Source organism: Equus caballus, chromosome 30, assembly GCF_041296265.1.
Source record: "Equus caballus isolate H_3958 breed thoroughbred chromosome 30, TB-T2T, whole genome shotgun sequence".
In the NCBI taxonomy this organism is placed as follows: domain Eukaryota; kingdom Metazoa; phylum Chordata; class Mammalia; order Perissodactyla; family Equidae; genus Equus; species Equus caballus.
The window spans coordinates 34,814,462-34,832,658 of NC_091713.1; the positions used below are offsets into that span (position 1 = coordinate 34,814,462).

The window sequence follows — 18,197 nt, forward strand, 5'->3', positions numbered from 1 at the left end:
AGGTCTCGGAGACAGGAAAAATGGGAATTACAGGAAGATGAAACAGCAAGACAATTAGATACTCTCGCCTCATTGGGCAACTCTTGTACAAACTCATGTTGCTTGGCTTCTGTATGAACACATTGTTTGGTTTTCTTTTCTCTTCGCTGAATGTTCTACTTACTATACTTGGCTGCATTTCTCACTTTCTATACTTTCTTGACTACAGGGTATTTTGTATGCCCTGTATATGGTGGAAATTCACAAAGCAAGGATTATTGCTGCTTTGTATTCTATACAGTTTTTAAAACCTCTATTTGCATAATTAGGCTAAGAAGGATGTAATGAGTTAGTGATTAGCAGTCTGACAACTGTTGTTGTTGTCGTTTGCAACTAGTACAGCTCCTTCTTCTTTAGTGCTGCCCAAATTTTTTGGCATCTCAATATAACGCTTGAACAGGTTGGGTGGGGAGGGGTTGCTGGACTATGTCTGACTCTGTGTGTTCTTTTCTCCAAAACCGTTGACTGGTAACTGAATCCAGCCTCCACGCTGCATCATGCACTGACCCTCCTTAGTGGGTTCTTTGGAAGCATCCCACACACAGTCCACTCTCCCTTACGGAAATCAAACCCAGCTACCCTAAAAAGAAGTGTGCTCTGCTTTTGTTCTCTGGTTCATCTCAAACTTATGCCATAATGCGATCATCTTCCATTTTATGGAAGTCAAAGAGAGTTGACAGGATTATAGCATTGTCAAAGAAATTCTTTCAAATACTCTCATTATTTCAAGTAAAATCACTGTTAAAAATCCACAGGAAAAATGTCTATGAACCATATTGCAGCTTATATTACTTTTCAGTTAGGTATTAAATTTCATTTTATTATTTTGTAATTTAATCATTTCAAAGTCTCTGAAAGCTAGGCATTAAAAGAGGAAAAATGTAATTGACATTTATTTAGTTTCCTCTGTTTACAGGGTGTTTTCATAACATTATAAGAATTTGTTAAACATTTCAATAATAACCCTGGGAGGAGTGGTGCATGAATATTTTCATATTTATATGATGCAACTGAGGATCACAGAACTCAGATAAATGTTCAAATTCAACAGCTTGAATTGTGCTCTTTTTGCTACTGCGTTGGGTATGTTTTTAGCATGAGACACCTGGGAGAATTTCAGTATTGTGTATTAACGTAATGATGCTGAATGACGATGAAGTTTCCTCAATAGTGAGGAAGAGATTTCTATGCTTTGTTGCGTTCAAAGGACTGTTTTTCGAAAGTTTGAAACCAGTGTGTACACTTCAAGATCACAATGATGTTGCTGGAAATTATTTTGTATAAAGGTTTTTTTTTGCCAGCACAAAATCGTTTGGGGATCAACGGGTTTATACTATTTGGCATAGTGTTCAAGAAGATACTTTAGAATCCAAATTGGGAAGTTGTTAATGGATTTCCTGAGGTATTTTCTAAAAAGAGAAATGACAAATGAGGAAGCCAGTGTCTTTCTAGCCATTTCCAGTGCAACTTGCATGACTTGAAGGCTGGGTATGTCCTTGTTGCCCTAAGAGAAAACGAATTTCAGGCACTAAGTCAAGTCCTTAACTTGTCCCATACAGTTTGTGCTTCTGACGTCAGAGTCCTGAGAAAAAGTGTTCAAACACACAGAGGAGACAGAGATGTTCATATCAAGTATTTGGGCCTTTGAACCAAAGCTTGAATCCCTTGGCAAATGGAAATGAACATTCTGAACCACCTTTCTAAGCTCTGAAAACTTTTATCCCCCAAAGCACTATGTTTTGAACAATGTAATGCTCAAAATTAAATCAACAATTTGACTTTTGTCAAATTAGCTAAGATAAATACTTCGTAACTACATAAATGAAACATTTTGATGAAGAATGGTTGTAAGGTTACATATGCAAACATACAAAATTAGGTCAGTGAATGGAAGCCAGATTGATCTTGAAAATGGCATCTTGACATCTGGATTGCAGCTGAGTAAGAAGTCGGGCATTGTGCCAGCAGCCAGACCTCCCTATAAGGAGCAGGCAGAAGCCATGACTCAGAGGGTGCCTCCTGACCCTCTTGAACTCACAATTTTCCCACCCTCAAAGAGAATTCTCCCTAGGGACTGGGCTTGTGTAAATAATTAATTCCAGCTTGGGGGAATTCTAAGAAATTAGACACTTAACCAGGCTAGAACAGACACTTTATCCCACCTACTATTTGGCACCCCATGGTGAGGTAGAGATATTACCATAATCTGCACTTGATGGATAGGTAACTGATACAAGAAGTGAGCATATGTTAGATCTTTTCTTAGACTGTTTCCGAAAGTCCAAAGGCACGTACAGGGAGGTAGAGAAATGAAGTATCTAAGACTAAGGCAAAGCTTGGCCCCACTGCAGACCTTTGTCCTCTCTTCTACACATACACTGTGCACAGTGGTGAGGACTACAGCATGGATTCTGGAACCTCAATGCCTGGGTCCCATCCTGGCTCTGTTCTTCATTTCCTGTGAGATCATGGAGAGATGGCTTAATGTCGCTATGGCTCAGTTTTCTTACCTGTAAAATCAGATGGTCTCAAGAGTGCCAACCCGTAGGGTTATGGTGATGGTTAATTAATTCATGTACGCCACTTAAAACAGTGCTTGGCACATGGAGTTATCTATTTACTGTTTTTATCATTATTGGTACTATTATTATCATTACTGTAACTGCTATCCAGTAGCATCCTGTCACTCTAATCTTCCTTTAATGTATCTTTCTTTCTTTCTTTCTTTTTGGTGAGGAAGATTGTCCCTGAGCTAACATCTGTTGCCAATCTCCCTCTCTTTGCTTGAGGAAGATTGGCCCTGAGCCAATCTCAGATTGTCTGTGCCAATCTTTCTCTATTTTGTGTGTGGGACGCTGCCACAGCATGGCTTGATGAGCAGTATGTAGGTCTGCACCCAGGATCTGAACCTGTGAACCCCGGGCTGCCAAGCAGAGTGTGCAGACTCAACCAACATGCCACTGGGCTGGCCACTACTGCATCTTTCTTGATGTCACTTGACTACTCAGAAATAGTCAGTGGCTAGTGATTTTTCAGCTTAACAAATGCTAACTCTTCTGCCTTGATGTTAAAACACACTCAGACAAGGTCCTATCTCTCATATACCTCCCCAGTGAGAATCTGCTGCCCTAGTTGGGCTTGTCCCTAAACTCAAAATGCTCCTTCTTTCCTTTGTAATGTTTTCTTTTCTCCTGTACACCTGTGCAGTCTCACTCATCTTTCAATGAGCAGCTCAGATTCTACTGTCAGTGTGAAGTTTTCCCTCATTGTCGCAGCCGCCATGAATTACTGTCGTGCTTAAATTAGTAGAGTGGAGTGGGTTGATTATTGGTGATCAAATAGATTCTGCATCTAAAATGCATAACAGTGGCTAATACCGTGTTCGAAGTATCAGAAAAAGGTTCACTGAAAAATAGTCTTTCTGAAACATCACAACTCAAGACTTTCCTAATATCCACTGTGGGCTCTGTTTTCTCAGAAAAGAAAGAGACTATTTTTACAAATGTGTTTGAACTTATTAAATATTATATGTGCCAAATTAATGATATGAAACAATAATGTTTGAATATTTGAGTTTGTTTATAGTAAGTGAATTTGCTCAATACCTTTGCTCATAATTGTATGTGCTTCTGAGCACCAGGGATGTATTTATTTCTCAGTCACTCAGTTTGGTGTTGGCTTAGAATGATTTCTTGTGGAGAATAAATTAAATATGTGATAATCTCAACTTTTAATGACTTAATAAATGTTTTTATATTTTTTTCCTTGAGATCGAAACTGCTCCCTCCTGAATAAAACTAGGCGCGAACATCATTTGGAAAATTTGAAACCTTTTACAAAATATGATGTATCATTACGTGCCTTTGTCTATGGAAATGTGCCACGTAATGGATCTGCTAAGACATGCACATTTGAAACAGACGCAGCAGGTAAGTTATATGCTTTAGTGCCACTTTGCATGAATGGCAAGGACCAAAGTATGAACTTTGTAGCACACACTACATCTATCTGTATGCTTCATTTGGGAAACATGCTGACCTGGCACATTTGTTGACCTCTAGGGTTTAAAATAATTCAATACCATTATCTTGAGTTCTCTGTTTCTTCAGATATTGTTGTAGAATTGTCAGAATGAAGCATGAGGGCATATTAACTGGTACAATTTATAAGATTTCAGGTAATTAATTATCTAACCAACTACATAAAAATGAATCATCTATTATTTTCTTTATTCTCTAGAAATGTGAACTGCAATCAGACATCCAATAATGTCTCACTCACAAAGCATTCACTTGTTGACCTCTGCTCACCTGACAAACCTCATAAAACATAACATTTTGTCAAGATTTTCTTCTCTTCATTACACTGAACCATTTAGTCTTTTATGTCACGTTTTCCACTTGATGGTTCCTTTAAATACCATTTGGCTCTTTTCAGCTGTATGATGTCCGCACAGATTCCAGGCCCAAAGGTGGATCTGCCCCTGAGGTGAATGTTAACTCCACTAGGTCAGCAAAACGAGATGCCCCTGTGTAAGGCACCGTCTATAACTCCAGAGACTGTAGCTGGCACGAGGCTCATGAAGAAAAACTGTCCTATTCAAGACTGGACATAAAATGCTCTTAATGTCATTTAGGTTCTGATTTTAAAAGTTCAAGTCCTCAAGCTTACGCTTGTGTTATTTTCCTGAATTTCTATGATATCACAGACAACAAAGACAATTTGTTTTTGCTCCTGAAGAATCCAGCCAGGGAGGTGCTGACCAGGATATTGCAAGGACTTCAGGAAGGAAGGACCTGGGCTGTGTGCAGGCCTTGGGGGTTTCCCAGTCATCCTTCTCCCCTCCCCTCGCTCCCTCTCCGCTCCCCTCTCTTTTCCTCCACTCTCTAACTCTACACCGTCTCCTTGGAGGATTACATAAACTCTATGGCTTCAAGGACAGCTTATATGCTAATATTCATTGACTGAATAGGTGATTTATTTTTAGATGTTTTTTACAGCTTTTTCACATATATGCTATCATAACTTCCCAACCATTATCCCCAAATTAACGCTTAAATTACTTTAAATTGTACACATATATTGTCAAGTAACTTAAGCATGTGTTTACCAAGGGATTACAGTAATAATTCTTTCTTCATTTTGATAGCTCCAGGCGAGGTCAGAAACCTAAGGGCTTCGCGGATTTCAGATAATACCATGCGCGTGACTTGTGATGCTCCTGTGGAGCGTAATGGCCCCAAAAGTGAGTTCCATTTGGAAGTCAGACCTGAAGATTACCTGGCTAACCCTCAAACAGAAAAGTGCTTATTTTTTGTACCAGATCTTCAATATTCAACAACATATACATTTGAGGTATGGTTATAATTTCCATAATCACTATAGTACTGATTTACTGACGTTACAATGATTATTATGCTGTACTTAAATAATACTAAGACCAGTGCTCACATGAGCTTGAGAAGTTCTGATGTCTGATGTAATCACACACTAAAAGTCTCAAAAGTTTGACTCTAAACTTTTCATCCCTAGACCTAAAAACAGTGATTTTAAGCAAATACTTTTGTTAGAATATTTTTGACCTTCCTTATGATTTACTTATAGCTAAATTATTGCTCCTTTGTCAAGAAGCACAACATTTTATGCACAGTAGATGATTACTCTGCTAGATATTTTATTTACTTTGAGCTTTTGTCTTTACTAACGTGACTTTTTTAATTACAAAAATTTTTTAAGAGGCCAGCCCTGTGGTGTAGTGGTTAAGTTCGCATGCTTTGCTTTGATGGCCTGGGGTTCCGGGTTTGGATCCTGGATGCAGGCCTACCACCACTTGTTAAGACAGGATGTGGTGGTGTCCACATAAAATAGAGGAAGATTGGCACAGATGTTAGCTCAGGGCCAATCTTCCTCATCAAAAAAAAAAAACGCTTCTGTTTAAAATAATTTTTTTCACAGGTATATTGAGGTTAGAAAATAGTAGAAATAAATATTAGGAAACACCAGTGAACATAGAGACTTAAAAACCTCACTCATAAAATCACTTTTTACTGGTCATATTTTTTGCATATGCTTCTAAAATGGAAAAAGTCAGTCTTTCTCTCCTGTTGTGGGGAAAAATCCTCAGTTTAGTTGATCTTTTTTGTGTGTGCTTCTTCTCTGTGAGCCTCTTTTGCTATTCACAGGAAACACATCATGTCCGACACTTGTGGTCACCAAACATATAGAGGTTTTTTCCCCCAAATTAAGCAAGTCTCTGTGACACCAGCTGAGTGTCCTACAATTTAATTCAAATCTGACACTGTCTACCCACAGAGAGCAGCAGATCCCACAGGTCAAGGGCTCAGTCCTGCACGATTGCCCCCACTCTACTTCACATGCCAATCACAAGGAGTGAGTTCCCAGGTTACCCACAGCTTCTGTCATTTACACCTTGATGAGGGAGCAGTCATTTTCAGTTTATTCATCATTGTGATCTCTGGTTAATAAATTAGTAAGGTTGCTTTATTATTGTTAATTTGGTACTTTTTTTGTAGGTCTATCTTGGTGTTCTAATAGTTTTGGGGTTGAAAGTGTTTTTCACCCAGTCATGTCTCTTTTTTAGTGAACTAAAAAATGAATGAAAGCTATGAATTGTCCTTTGGTAAAATTTTGACTGTCCTTCATGTCTATATTATTTATCACTAATTTCTCAATGACTGACAAAATTTAATAAGTGGATTTTTAGAGTAGAATGTTCTTATGATTGATAATTTCTAAAGCCATTATAATTATAATTTGGAAGAGTTTCTAATTGCTCTGTCTTTTTAAGAGAGTGTTTCTATATTTCTACTGCTTGAATTTTTTTTCCTGCTATTAATTATTAGTTTACAAAGATAATTGGGTTTTACAACTTCTGCCTTTTGGAATTTATGAAGTATTTTTTACAGCTCAACATATGATAAATGTTTAAGAATATTCTGTGAATACTGGAGAAATTATATATCTTCCATAGGGTAAAAACTTAGATATATATTTTCCAGATTTATCATATTTGTCATTCATCTCTTTGAACGATATTATTCAGATTTATTTTTACTCAAATTTGATTTTTGCCAAAGACTTTTATTGCTTTCTTGCTCCTTGCGGTTTCCCTTGTATATCTAAACTGGTTTTTTTTTTCCTGCTTTTTCTCCCCAAATCCCCCCAGTAAATAGTTGCATATTTTAGTTGTGGGTCCTTCTAGTTGTGGTACGTGGGATGGCACTTCAGCATGGCTTGATGAACAGTGCCATGTCCACGCCCAGTATTCGAAAGGGTGAAAGACTGGGCTGCTGAAGCGGAGCATGTGAACTTAACCACTCGGCCATGGGGCTGGCCCCTATCTAAACTGTTTTTGGTTTATTTGTGTTCAATATCATGAGACGTAGGTATTTATGCTAGTTACATCCATACTGTAGACTCAACCCTGTATCACTTTAAGGCATCAATCTTTATCACTTCAGGGCATCAATCTTTATCATTTTAGCCTTCATGAACTAAATATCACTTCAATATAAACATTGTCATTCTTATATTATACTGTTTCCATTTACCCTTAAAAAATTTTATGTATAACTCGTAGAAACGGTAAATGGTAGAATTTTCTTTTTGAATAAAATATGAAAATATTAGTCTGTTAATAGGGAATTTTAACTTTAAATTATGAATATTTTGATATGTTGGATTTTGTTCCTTTAGTTTCACTTATTCTTGTTGATTATAATTATTATTATTACTAAATGGGCTAAGATTTCTTTATATCTGATTCACTGTTAAGTGTTTTCTTTTTAAAAATATTTGGTGAAAAAATCAACATAACCTGAAGCTGCAACTTTAAATTAAAGCTGACCAGTTTGGGGTTTTTTGGTGAGGAAGATTCACCCTGAGCTAACATTCGTTGCCAATCTTCCTCTTCTTTTGTCTGAGGAAGATTAGCCCTGAGCTAACATCTGTGCCCATCTTCCTCTATTTTGTATGTGGGATGCCACCACAGCATGGCTGACGAATGGTGTAGGTCTGCAGCCAGAATCCAAACACGAACCTGGGCCACTGAAGCAGAGCATGCTGAACTTAACCACTATACCATGAGGCTGACCCGTAACCAGTATATTTTTAACAAAAATAAACAGCATTGCATGATAAATAATGTATGTGTTACACTATGATATATAAATTTACACTAGAAGACAATCTTCTCTTTTATCACTGAAATTTAGGTCTATTTTCATAATGGGAAACATCGTGGACCTTCAACAACTGTTTCAGAAACAACATCTTGTAAGTCTTTACTTGGCTATTTATTATATTATATTTATATTAGCATATGTATTAGCACTTTCAAAGCTTTACTATTTGACATTCATACTCATGTTTAACTACTAAATGTTTAAATTATATGTTTTCCATAAACATAATATTTTAAGTTGTCTGAAGAAAACACATGTCTAGGTAAACATCATCTTAAAATGCAATATCTTAAATTCAAGTTAGGAGATTCAATTATTAAAGGATTGATTTCATAAAATAATTCATAAGAGGATTTATCCGTGTAGACTTTTAAATTATGATTACGCTTATGACACTTCTTCATGTTAGTAGCAAAACATGTTTGTTTCATGTACTGTTTAGAGTTGCTTATCTATTTATCTGATTCCATCCCTCAATGGTATGCTTGGCAGAAGTGGGCGTTTCATACAAATCTGCTCTAATTTACCTAACTGAAGCTAAGCTAAACATTCCTTAGTAACCATATGGCTATTACTTTTTCATCACTAATATTTAAAAATATTTAATCAAAATAAAGGTGCATCTAGAAAAAAATTACTTAAATTAAAATGTTATGATAATAATGAAAATCACAGCTATGTGCCATCACTCCCCATCCATTGTTCTACTCACCAGAGGGACCACTTTTCACCACTTGTCTTTTCGGTTCTCCTTATAATCTCCTCTGTATGGGTCAACACTATTGTCTGCTGCTCTTTCTAGAGTTACTAACATCGCCCGTTGATCTGAGCCTATGGAGGAAGAAGATAGTACACTGTGTTAAGTTTTCTCTACTTGTTAGCCTTGCAAAAAAACATTAAATTATTTTAAGTTCTCTGTGCTGTGTTATCAACCACAGATCGTTCCTGATGCTGCCACTTCTCAGTCTTTCTCTCTTAGACACGTACGCACGTGCACAGTCACCAATGCTTTATTTTCCAAAGTCTTCCCAAAGAGGGAAGATACAAAAACAGCTTACTTTCCAAACTGCTTTACGAGGTCCTACATAAAGTTTTAGTTCTTCCTGCTCAGATTCGTAAAATAAAAGTTTTTAATGTTAAATGCCAAATAAATTCAGCCAGATATCTTTGCTTTCATTTCCCTCTAAATACTTTTCTTTTAGAATCCCTTGCAAGACAAAGAGCTTCGCTGAATTTTTCTGATTTTCTAAATAATTTATAGTTGCAGCACCCACTCTTGGGGGTCATAGACTCAGCTTGACATTTCACACTCACATTGTAGTAGGCCAGACCTGGCGTCATGTCACTCGGAGAAACACAGAGCAGGATACACAACATGCTAGCAAGAAAGTCTGGCAGCATGAATCCTGGTAGCAGTGCACACGGCAATTCATGGACTACTCTTTGACCTTCCCGGAGGCAACTGAGATGTAAAAGAATTGAGAACACATGTGTGGGTGTGGGACCTGCCCTGGCTTAGAAGTGCCACAGTAAGGAAGGAACCAGTATCTCTTATAGTAGTTCCATGGACATAGCTTCCAAACACATCAGTAGGGATGTGCCCAAAGCTGGGACTTCCCACCAAGACAGTATAGCTCATACATAACCCTCCCTGTACAGAGACAGCTTGGCAATCAGGGATAATTTTTATCTGTAGAAATGTTACCTGGTAACACAGCTAATTTTCCACCTTTATCAGATTTCCACGTCAACGGAGATGGAGAGTTATCCCATGGTCTTTTATCCATAAAGCAGAAAAAGTTTCATTAACTCTGCTCACAATAGCATTTTCCTAAGAGATAAATAATCCGTTTTCTTTTTAATGGTGACATCTACTCCAGGGGAGGTCTTGGGTTGTGAACTACCAAGAGGATACCTACTAGAAATGTATCACTGAGTTTCCCCACCGTAACATTCCATCCTCTGTATTTTGACACTTTCTCAACTGAATTCCTGGGTCCTCTTCTTCCTGTTCTGATCTGGACTCTTTAGGTGTGTGACTCAGCTGCCATCAGTTTTCTTCACCAGTTTCCTGTTTTAGAAGTTCTACATCTGAATCTCATGTATTTATTTTTCTAATTTTACTGGTATATATCCTCCAGTATAAGAAGAAAATATTCTAATTCTTGCATCTATGAAAATATCTTTATTCTACTCTGGCAATTGATCAATATTTTGACCTGGCATACAGAATTCTAAGTTAAAAATCTAGAATTTACGAAGTATTTCTGGTTTGTTCTCCTGCATCCAGTATTACTTTTGAATGCCATCCTGCTCCTCATTCATTTTGTATATATTTGCATATATTCTTTTGTTCCCGTATTTTTTCTTTCTGGAACTTTTAAGTTTTCCTCTTTGTCCTTGGCCTTACATGGGTCTTTTTCATTTGTTTTCCTGGAAACTATTGGCTTGATGACCAGGAGACTTATTTCTTTGCTCCATTTTCTTTTTGGACCTCCTGTTAGTCACATTTTGAACTCCCAGGTTGATATATTATTTTGGCATCCCTCTTTCATGTTGAGGGTTTCCTTGAGAGATTGGTTCTTACGGGCTGTCTGATCGTAGTACAAGTGAGACAATGGAAAAGGTGATTAACAGGCACTCACTGATTGAGAAGATTCCTTGTGGTATAACTGATTTATTTTCTCCAGTGCCATTCATTATCTCCAGAAATTAACCAATGTACTACTCTTTGTAGCAGTGTAAAGTGTGGGGGAATGGTGCGTCTCATGGTAGGGCAGAGGGACAGGTGTCCAACCATTTCATATGCAGACATCTACTTTGCCCTCTTAATGTCAGTCCTGGGCTTCATCCCTCCTCTCTTCTGAGCCTGACTTTGCCTTGAGTCTTTGACCTCTTCCATTTAACTTTCCAAGAGAATAACCTCTGTCTCCTCCCTGGGAGTGTCTTTTCAAGGGGTGTTTGGTTTTTCTGTAAGTAGACATTTGACTGTACCATTTTTGGTCCAATGATTCATTTCCACTGAGTATAGAACCTCCAAACTTGAGACTCAGGCATTCTGAGTAACTGGTATCTGCTATTCTGGTTGTGGCTTCCTCTCCTTTGTTTTCTACCTTCCAAAACTTGTTGAAATCTCTCAAACTCTAGCTTCCTTTCTACCACTGTGGATCTATGCCACTGTCAGTTCTTTAATATTAGTGGAGTTTCTGGAGAGAAGCAAGAAAAAACACATGTGCTTAGGCCACCAGATCTATCTGAAGACTTGGTTGTTTTATTATTAATAAGTTTATCAAGGCGAGTCTGAAGCTACTTAATGTTTTTGTAGAGCAAACCCTGATTAATTGCCTTGGATTGGAATAATTACTCATCATCATTTGGTGCAATTTCTTGCAAAATCTTGGTTCGGGATATTCTGTTTTGCTAATAACATCCTTTCATTCTAATAATTTACTTGAGAGAGATGAGATTAGATGACTGCTTCTCTGATGAAGGTTTTATCCCCAAATTCTGGAAGCAATCATGTTAAAAACAAACAGCAACAACCACAGTATTTCTTTTGACCCTATTTCCTCTTCAGCTACCATGTATTTCTTTACCTCGAATACCTCCCAACAGTAAAGCTCCTTGAAAAAGGTACCTGTTGTGGCTGTTGCTGGTTCTTCTCCTTCTTTTTTCTCTTGGGCCTGGCTACTCTGCTAGAACTGCTCTTGTCAAATTCCGCAACATGCTCCCTGGACCTAAAGCAAAAGGTCAATTCTCAGTCCTCATCAAACTTGACTCATCAACTGCATTTGTTGTAGTTGATATCCTTCCTCTTTGAAATACCACTTTCTAAATTGGCTTCCTGGACACCACGTTCTTGGTTTTCTTCCTATTTCGTGTGTTAGTCTCCTTTGCCTGTTCTGTCTTTCCTCTGCAACCTTTTAATATTGGAGTATCTTAGGACTCAGTCTTGGGATTTTTGCCCTCTCTATCTAATTTTAATTTCCTAGTGAATCATTCAATCTTATAGCTTTAAATAACAGCTCTATGTTGAAGACTCTCAAATTTATGTCCAGTCCCAGACCTTTGCTCCTAAGATTTATGGTACAAGAGTTCCAGATTTGCATATCCAACTTCCTACTTGGCATCTCCACTTGGATGTCTAATTATTCTTTCAAACTCTGAAATCCCAAACTGAGCTCCTGTTCTCCTCGAAGTCTGCTCCACCCACAGCCTTCCTGATCTCCATAATTGTAAATCTATATGACTATTTCTCCCAACTCCAGAGCTGCCAGCCTGGTCTGAACCACTGTCATAGTTTTCCTGGATTATGGCATTCTCAACAAGTAGTCATAAAACTCTGTATAACGTACAAGTCAGAGTACATTACTCCTCTGCTCAAAATCCTGCAGATGCTACATGTTTAACTCAAAAACCAATGTGTCCTCAAAATGGCTTACAAGACCCTGAAAATCTGACCCTTGTCCTCTCCCCACTCCCTGCCACGCTCTCAGGTCACATCTAGTGCAGCTCCCCCCTCACTCTCTCCACTCCTGCCATGCTGGCCTTCTTGCTATTGCTTGGATGTGCCAGCATGCTTCTGCCTTCAGATTCTTGCTATGACTGTACCTCTGCCTGGAACATGCTTCCGCCAGATATCTGTATAACTCACTCCCATTCCTTCTCACGGTCTTTGCCGTCTTCTAACCTACTCCACCATTTACTTGTTTATTATGTATGTTGTGAACTGTCTGTCTTTCCTCCCTAGAAGGTTGGTTCCACCAGGACAGGGATCTTTGTCTGTTTTGTTCTCCGAGCCAACTTAAGCGACTAAATCAGTGTTTGGCACACAGTGAGACTCAAAAATATTTTTTGTGAATAGTGAATAATTAGTATTTCCTCTGTCCCAGACACTGTGCTAAGTGTTTACTATGAATCAACTCATTTAACCTCACGTTAGGAATTAGTGAATGGAGACAAAACGATAATAAGGATTCTGGCCAAGGTTCCAATCAGGAAGTGGCAGAGCTGGGATTGGACCCTCAGCCGTCTGCTTCTGGAGCTGAGGCCCTTAATTGCTGCATTATTTTGTGGTATTTTTACTGTATGTGAGAAGTATCATATACTAACTCAGGGCAAGGGAAGTTTCCAATACACTCTCCGTTCTCTGCCCTTCCTCCAGGAAAACGCGTGGTTTTACCTTAAACCTTAGTGAAAATTCACCTCAGGTTAAGTCTAATTCTATATGTAGGATCAAACAATTTTTGTCCCTTGGTTAATTGATTTTCTACCTCAAGAAGTAGTTAAGAAAGTTTATCTTTGTGAAGCAGAGGCCTTTCTGATCCCCTTCAGCAGCTCCCCTCTTCTGTATAGAAAGCAAAACTATGACTCTCTCCAAGAATTATAACAACTCGATTACCTCTTTGATCTCTTCAAAATGGGTGACTGAAAGAAACTTAAATCTAAATGATAGCATCTCCTAAAAGTACACTATTTAATGGAAGGGAAGAGAATTGCTCTCCTATAGTCTAATTATTCTCTTAAAATATAAAATATTTTTATTGGTTCTGAATGATAGAGGCAAAATTCGAAAAGTCAGGAATTTTTTGTATTTGGTCTCATTCTAAGAATTTTACTTTTTTGAAACCTCAAGACAAATAAAAATTTTAAAATGTAAAGTACTTTAAAGGTGATTATTCAAAGAACCCAACAAAATATTTAACATAGTAAATTCTGTTTGTGTGTTATTTTTTACTCCTAGATAACTCTAAAGCCCTGATTATATTTTTGGTGTTTCTGATTGTTGTGACATCAATAGCCTTGCTGGTCGTTCTCTATAAAATCTATGATCTGCATAAGAAAAGGTCCAGGTAAGAGCTGATTTCAAAATGAAAAAAAAATAATAATAGTAATAACAATGAAAGCACCCATTTATGAGGCAAGTTTGCAAGCAGTTAAGTGAAAAATGAAAAGACAGCATGAAGTTCAGGTCACCACTGAAATTTTGATCAAAGGCTTTTAGTATGGGCTGATTGGTTTACACTAAATTTAGTATTTTCTACATTCACTAATAATGTTGTGGATTTCTTTTAATAATAGCCAATGAAAAGAACGTGTGCCTATTCTTTTAGTACAAAGTGGTCAGAAAGATCTAGGAATGACAGAGGCGAAAGAAGGGAGGGAAATACCTGGGGAAGAGTTTGTATCCTTTTGCCAAGAACAATGAAGTTTATGACAAAGAAGAGTTTGAAAATACTTTAGTCACTGCTCTGAGTTTAGCAGACCACCCTTGGTTGGTTCTCATTAAACATAAATTGAATGCCAATGGAATTCTCCGTTTCTTAAGAATACAGAAACTTACATTTCTTATTTTCACAGCAATTTAGATGAACAACAGGAACTTGTTGAAAGGGGTAAGTATCTTAATTTTTTTTTTTACTGGCAAATATCCCTCCCCACACCAACATTTGAATCCTTTCATTTAAAATAAGAATTCAACATATTTTATCCAATCTGGACTTCCTCTGTGGATAGAGTGATGAAACTTGAATTAATTTATTTATTTACTCAATGAGCAGGTATCTATGAATTTCCCATTGTATGCCAAATATTGCGCCAACACTGCAAATATGGCAGTGACAGGTCCAAGACTCTGCTCATAAAGGGTTTAGAATGTAATGGAGGAAGAAAGAAATATTGACAAATACGACAGTAATTGAATAAATGCCATAGTCGTTGAATGTGTATGAGTCTATAGAAAGATAGAAGATAGAAAACTGAAGGAATTTAGCTCTCCTAAGATTGTGGGAAAACGTTGGACCAACAAATGAGGGAATGATGGAGGGAAGAGCAGATTGAACAGCAGAGAAAAGCAGGTGGGAAGTGTGCTCAAGTCCCTGCAAGGGTGGAGTGCTGGGTGTTCCCACTAAAGGCACATTCACGGACATGACAAAACATTGCAATTTGACTTAGGAGAGGAAAACAAATTCTACTTTCTCTTTTTTTTATTTTCAACTTTTACATTATTTCTTTAATTTCCTTTTTTCAAATGTGATACTTGATCCAGTAAAAAGGGATGGAGTTAAAGAAATTGAAACTATGTTTACAATAGAGAAAATGATTTGTTTTCTCATACTCAAGACAGGAAGAATTTCAGAACCCCACCATCTTGCATTAAATTGTCTTTGAAGGGTTTCCCTCTGAGAAGACGAGGACCAAATCCATCAGCAGAAGCTAGGGTTGATTCTTTGGAGCTCCTCAGTAGTCTTTATTTTCCTTTGCAGAATTGATCACTGCCTGGCATCGTGTGCGATAGTTCATTTATTTGTTAACTCTCCTCCCCTAACTAGGATGTGAGCTAGGGAGGTTTTCCTTTCTCACTCACTGCTTTATGCCCTGGAATCTGTGCTGTAAACATAGAAAATGAGGAAGGACATTCTAGGTAGAGAGAGCGGTATGTGTGGAGACGTAGGGGCATGGAATTGTGTGACGCACTGGGAGAATATTCACACACCAGGTGTAAAGAGAGAAGATGGAAATAGTATGGTTACAATAGGTCTGGTGAGATTACGAAACAGCTCATATATCACATTAAGCAGTTAAACTTTAGCCTTTAGGCAATGGAGCACTACCAATAGGGTTGGATTTTTTTTTAAACAAGTAGAGTTGCCTGCTCATATTTGTATCTCAGAAGATTAATTTGTGGCAGTTTAAAAGATGAATCAGTATGGGAAAAGACTAGAGACAGGGAGAGGAGTTAGGAAGATGTAGTTACATGTATGAGGAGGACTGCCTAAAAAAGTGACCACTGGCAGGAGTGATCAAAAGGACCTGATAACCTATTGGCTATAGGGAGAGGGAGATATCCTGGATGACTTGGAATTTTTGACCTTAAATTACTTTGAGAATGGTGATCGCGTTACTGAGATTTGAAATGCTAGAATAAAGGAAAAATGATTTTCATTCTGAACCTCTTGACTTTGAGGGATCTGTGAGTTAACTAGGTGGAAAATCTGAGAGTAGGTTAGAAAGATCAATGTAAAGGCCAGAGCACAGGATTTAGAAGTCATAGGTTTATCAGTGTATCTTCATATGTGAGTGAGATTTTCCAGGTGCAATGTGTGGAGGAGAGAAGCTAAAGTTTGAACCGAGATATAAATTAAATAAAACTTATATGAACACTTGGAAGACAGACATAACACTAGTCCTGAATCTTTACTATGTTTAAAGATGATGAAAAGCAACTGATGAATGTGGAGCCAATCCATGCAGATATTTTGTTGGACACTTACAAGAGAAAGATTGCTGATGAAGGAAGGCTTTTTCTGGCTGAATTTCAGGTGTGTATTCTTCTTGATAGATAAAGAGAAATTTTTCTCAATTATCAAGATAATTCTGTTTTAAATGTGCTGTATAACCATTTGCCTTTCTAATTTTATCCCACGTAACACTGCAACGTAGTCAAAGCAGACGTTTTTAGCAGATATTTACAGATCAGAAGAGAGACTCATAGTCTTGGAACTAGTAAAGATTTCAAAATAATGTCTCATTATATTATTACCAGTTATGAAGTTGTGTCCTAAAACATATTTGGCTGATTTTGTACTTGTATTCTAGGTAATGATTCAATTATGTGTTTTTAAATGAATTTTAAAGTGGCAGAGCAATTAATTCTCAATTTGCTCTTACTTATGGGATTTATTCTCAAAGTAGTCCATCATTCATTTCTTTTTAAAAAGTGTTTTTTGCATAATTTCTAATAATGTTAATTTCAATTACCATAGGCAACTTGTTCATCAGTGTAAAAGGAATATATTAGAGGATGTCTCATTTGCCCAAAATGATAAGTGTTAAGGGATAAATTATTTTTCTTGAATCTCTTGTGACCCAAAGGATCTTTGTGTCTTTCAGAGTATTCCACGGGTGTTCAGCAAGTTTTCCATCAAAGATGCTCGAAAATCCTTCAACCAAAATAAAAACCGTTATGTTGACATCCTTCCTTGTAAGTACTCATTAAGAATTGGATTTGCATATATCTAAGTCACTTGATTATTCATTATTTCACTTATTTGTATTTCTTTTCTTTGAACAGATGATTATAACCGTGTTGAACTCTCTGACATAAATGGAGATGCAGGGTCAAATTATATCAATGCCAGCTACATTGATGTGAGTAAAAATGTGTAACTGCCAGATTACTTTATATCTTCATCATTTTGTTACTGATCATTTTCATTTCTCTTGTATCTATGCATTCCATTCAGCTCTCCTTTGTCATGGCAAAATTTTAGAAATGTTATTAAAATGCTTTGCAATAAGCCCATAATATCACTGATATAAACAACAAAATCACCAATATTTGCCAGAAGAGTTGTTATTTGCCTATTGATAGTAGGTGTAATATAGGACTTTTCTCTACAAACAAAATGATACTAAGAATTAAAATACTCTATGTCTATAATGTGCTGGATATTAGACTAAAGGATCCATGTGTGTCTTTCTCCTAAGAGCCCACATTTCCCCCAACCATGTGCACCATGCTCGCTGTAGAGGTGAGGTCTGGGAGACTCTGGTTAACTAGTTGCTTTGCCCTTGTTCAGTTAGTAAAGGTTTGAGTTGGGATTCAAATCCAGACCTGTCTGACTCCAAATTGTTGTGTTTCAGCTACACAACATTGCATTTCAGCCAAGATGATCTTCCTTGGCCCAGATCATCCGTACATTGTATTTATCCAAAACAAAATATTGGTACATGGTTACTTTATCCAAAATATCTTAAAATTTAATTTATTATATAATTGTTAAATAAATAATGCATCATGAATTAGAAAAATTTTTAAGTACTCTAAAAATATATATGAACTGAAAACAAATCTTCCTCATGCCCAACCCACAATTTGCCCAGTACCCCCACCCACCAGAAAAGGTAATCTCTATGTTGTTTCTTCTTTATCCAGCCAGAGTTTCTTTATAC

The 18,197-nt window shown here is 37.2% G+C and overlaps 1 protein-coding gene across 19 annotated transcripts in view; it reads left to right on the forward strand.

Moving 5' to 3' along the window:
• The window catches only part of PTPRC (protein tyrosine phosphatase receptor type C), a 114,320-nt gene that overhangs the window by 73,241 nt on the left and 22,882 nt on the right, over positions 1 to 18,197 (forward strand). For all 19 annotated transcript variants that reach the window (XM_005608046.4, XM_005608044.4, XM_005608045.4 and 16 more), the window contains 8 exons: positions 3,810 to 3,968; positions 5,189 to 5,394; positions 8,274 to 8,334; positions 13,987 to 14,095; positions 14,604 to 14,638; positions 16,455 to 16,564; positions 17,136 to 17,226; positions 17,317 to 17,393. In XM_005608046.4, the coding sequence (XP_005608103.1) occupies positions 3,810 to 3,968; positions 5,189 to 5,394; positions 8,274 to 8,334; positions 13,987 to 14,095; positions 14,604 to 14,638; positions 16,455 to 16,564; positions 17,136 to 17,226; positions 17,317 to 17,393 (848 nt within the window). The remainder of the gene's footprint in view (positions 1 to 3,809; positions 3,969 to 5,188; positions 5,395 to 8,273; positions 8,335 to 13,986; positions 14,096 to 14,603; positions 14,639 to 16,454; positions 16,565 to 17,135; positions 17,227 to 17,316; positions 17,394 to 18,197) is intronic.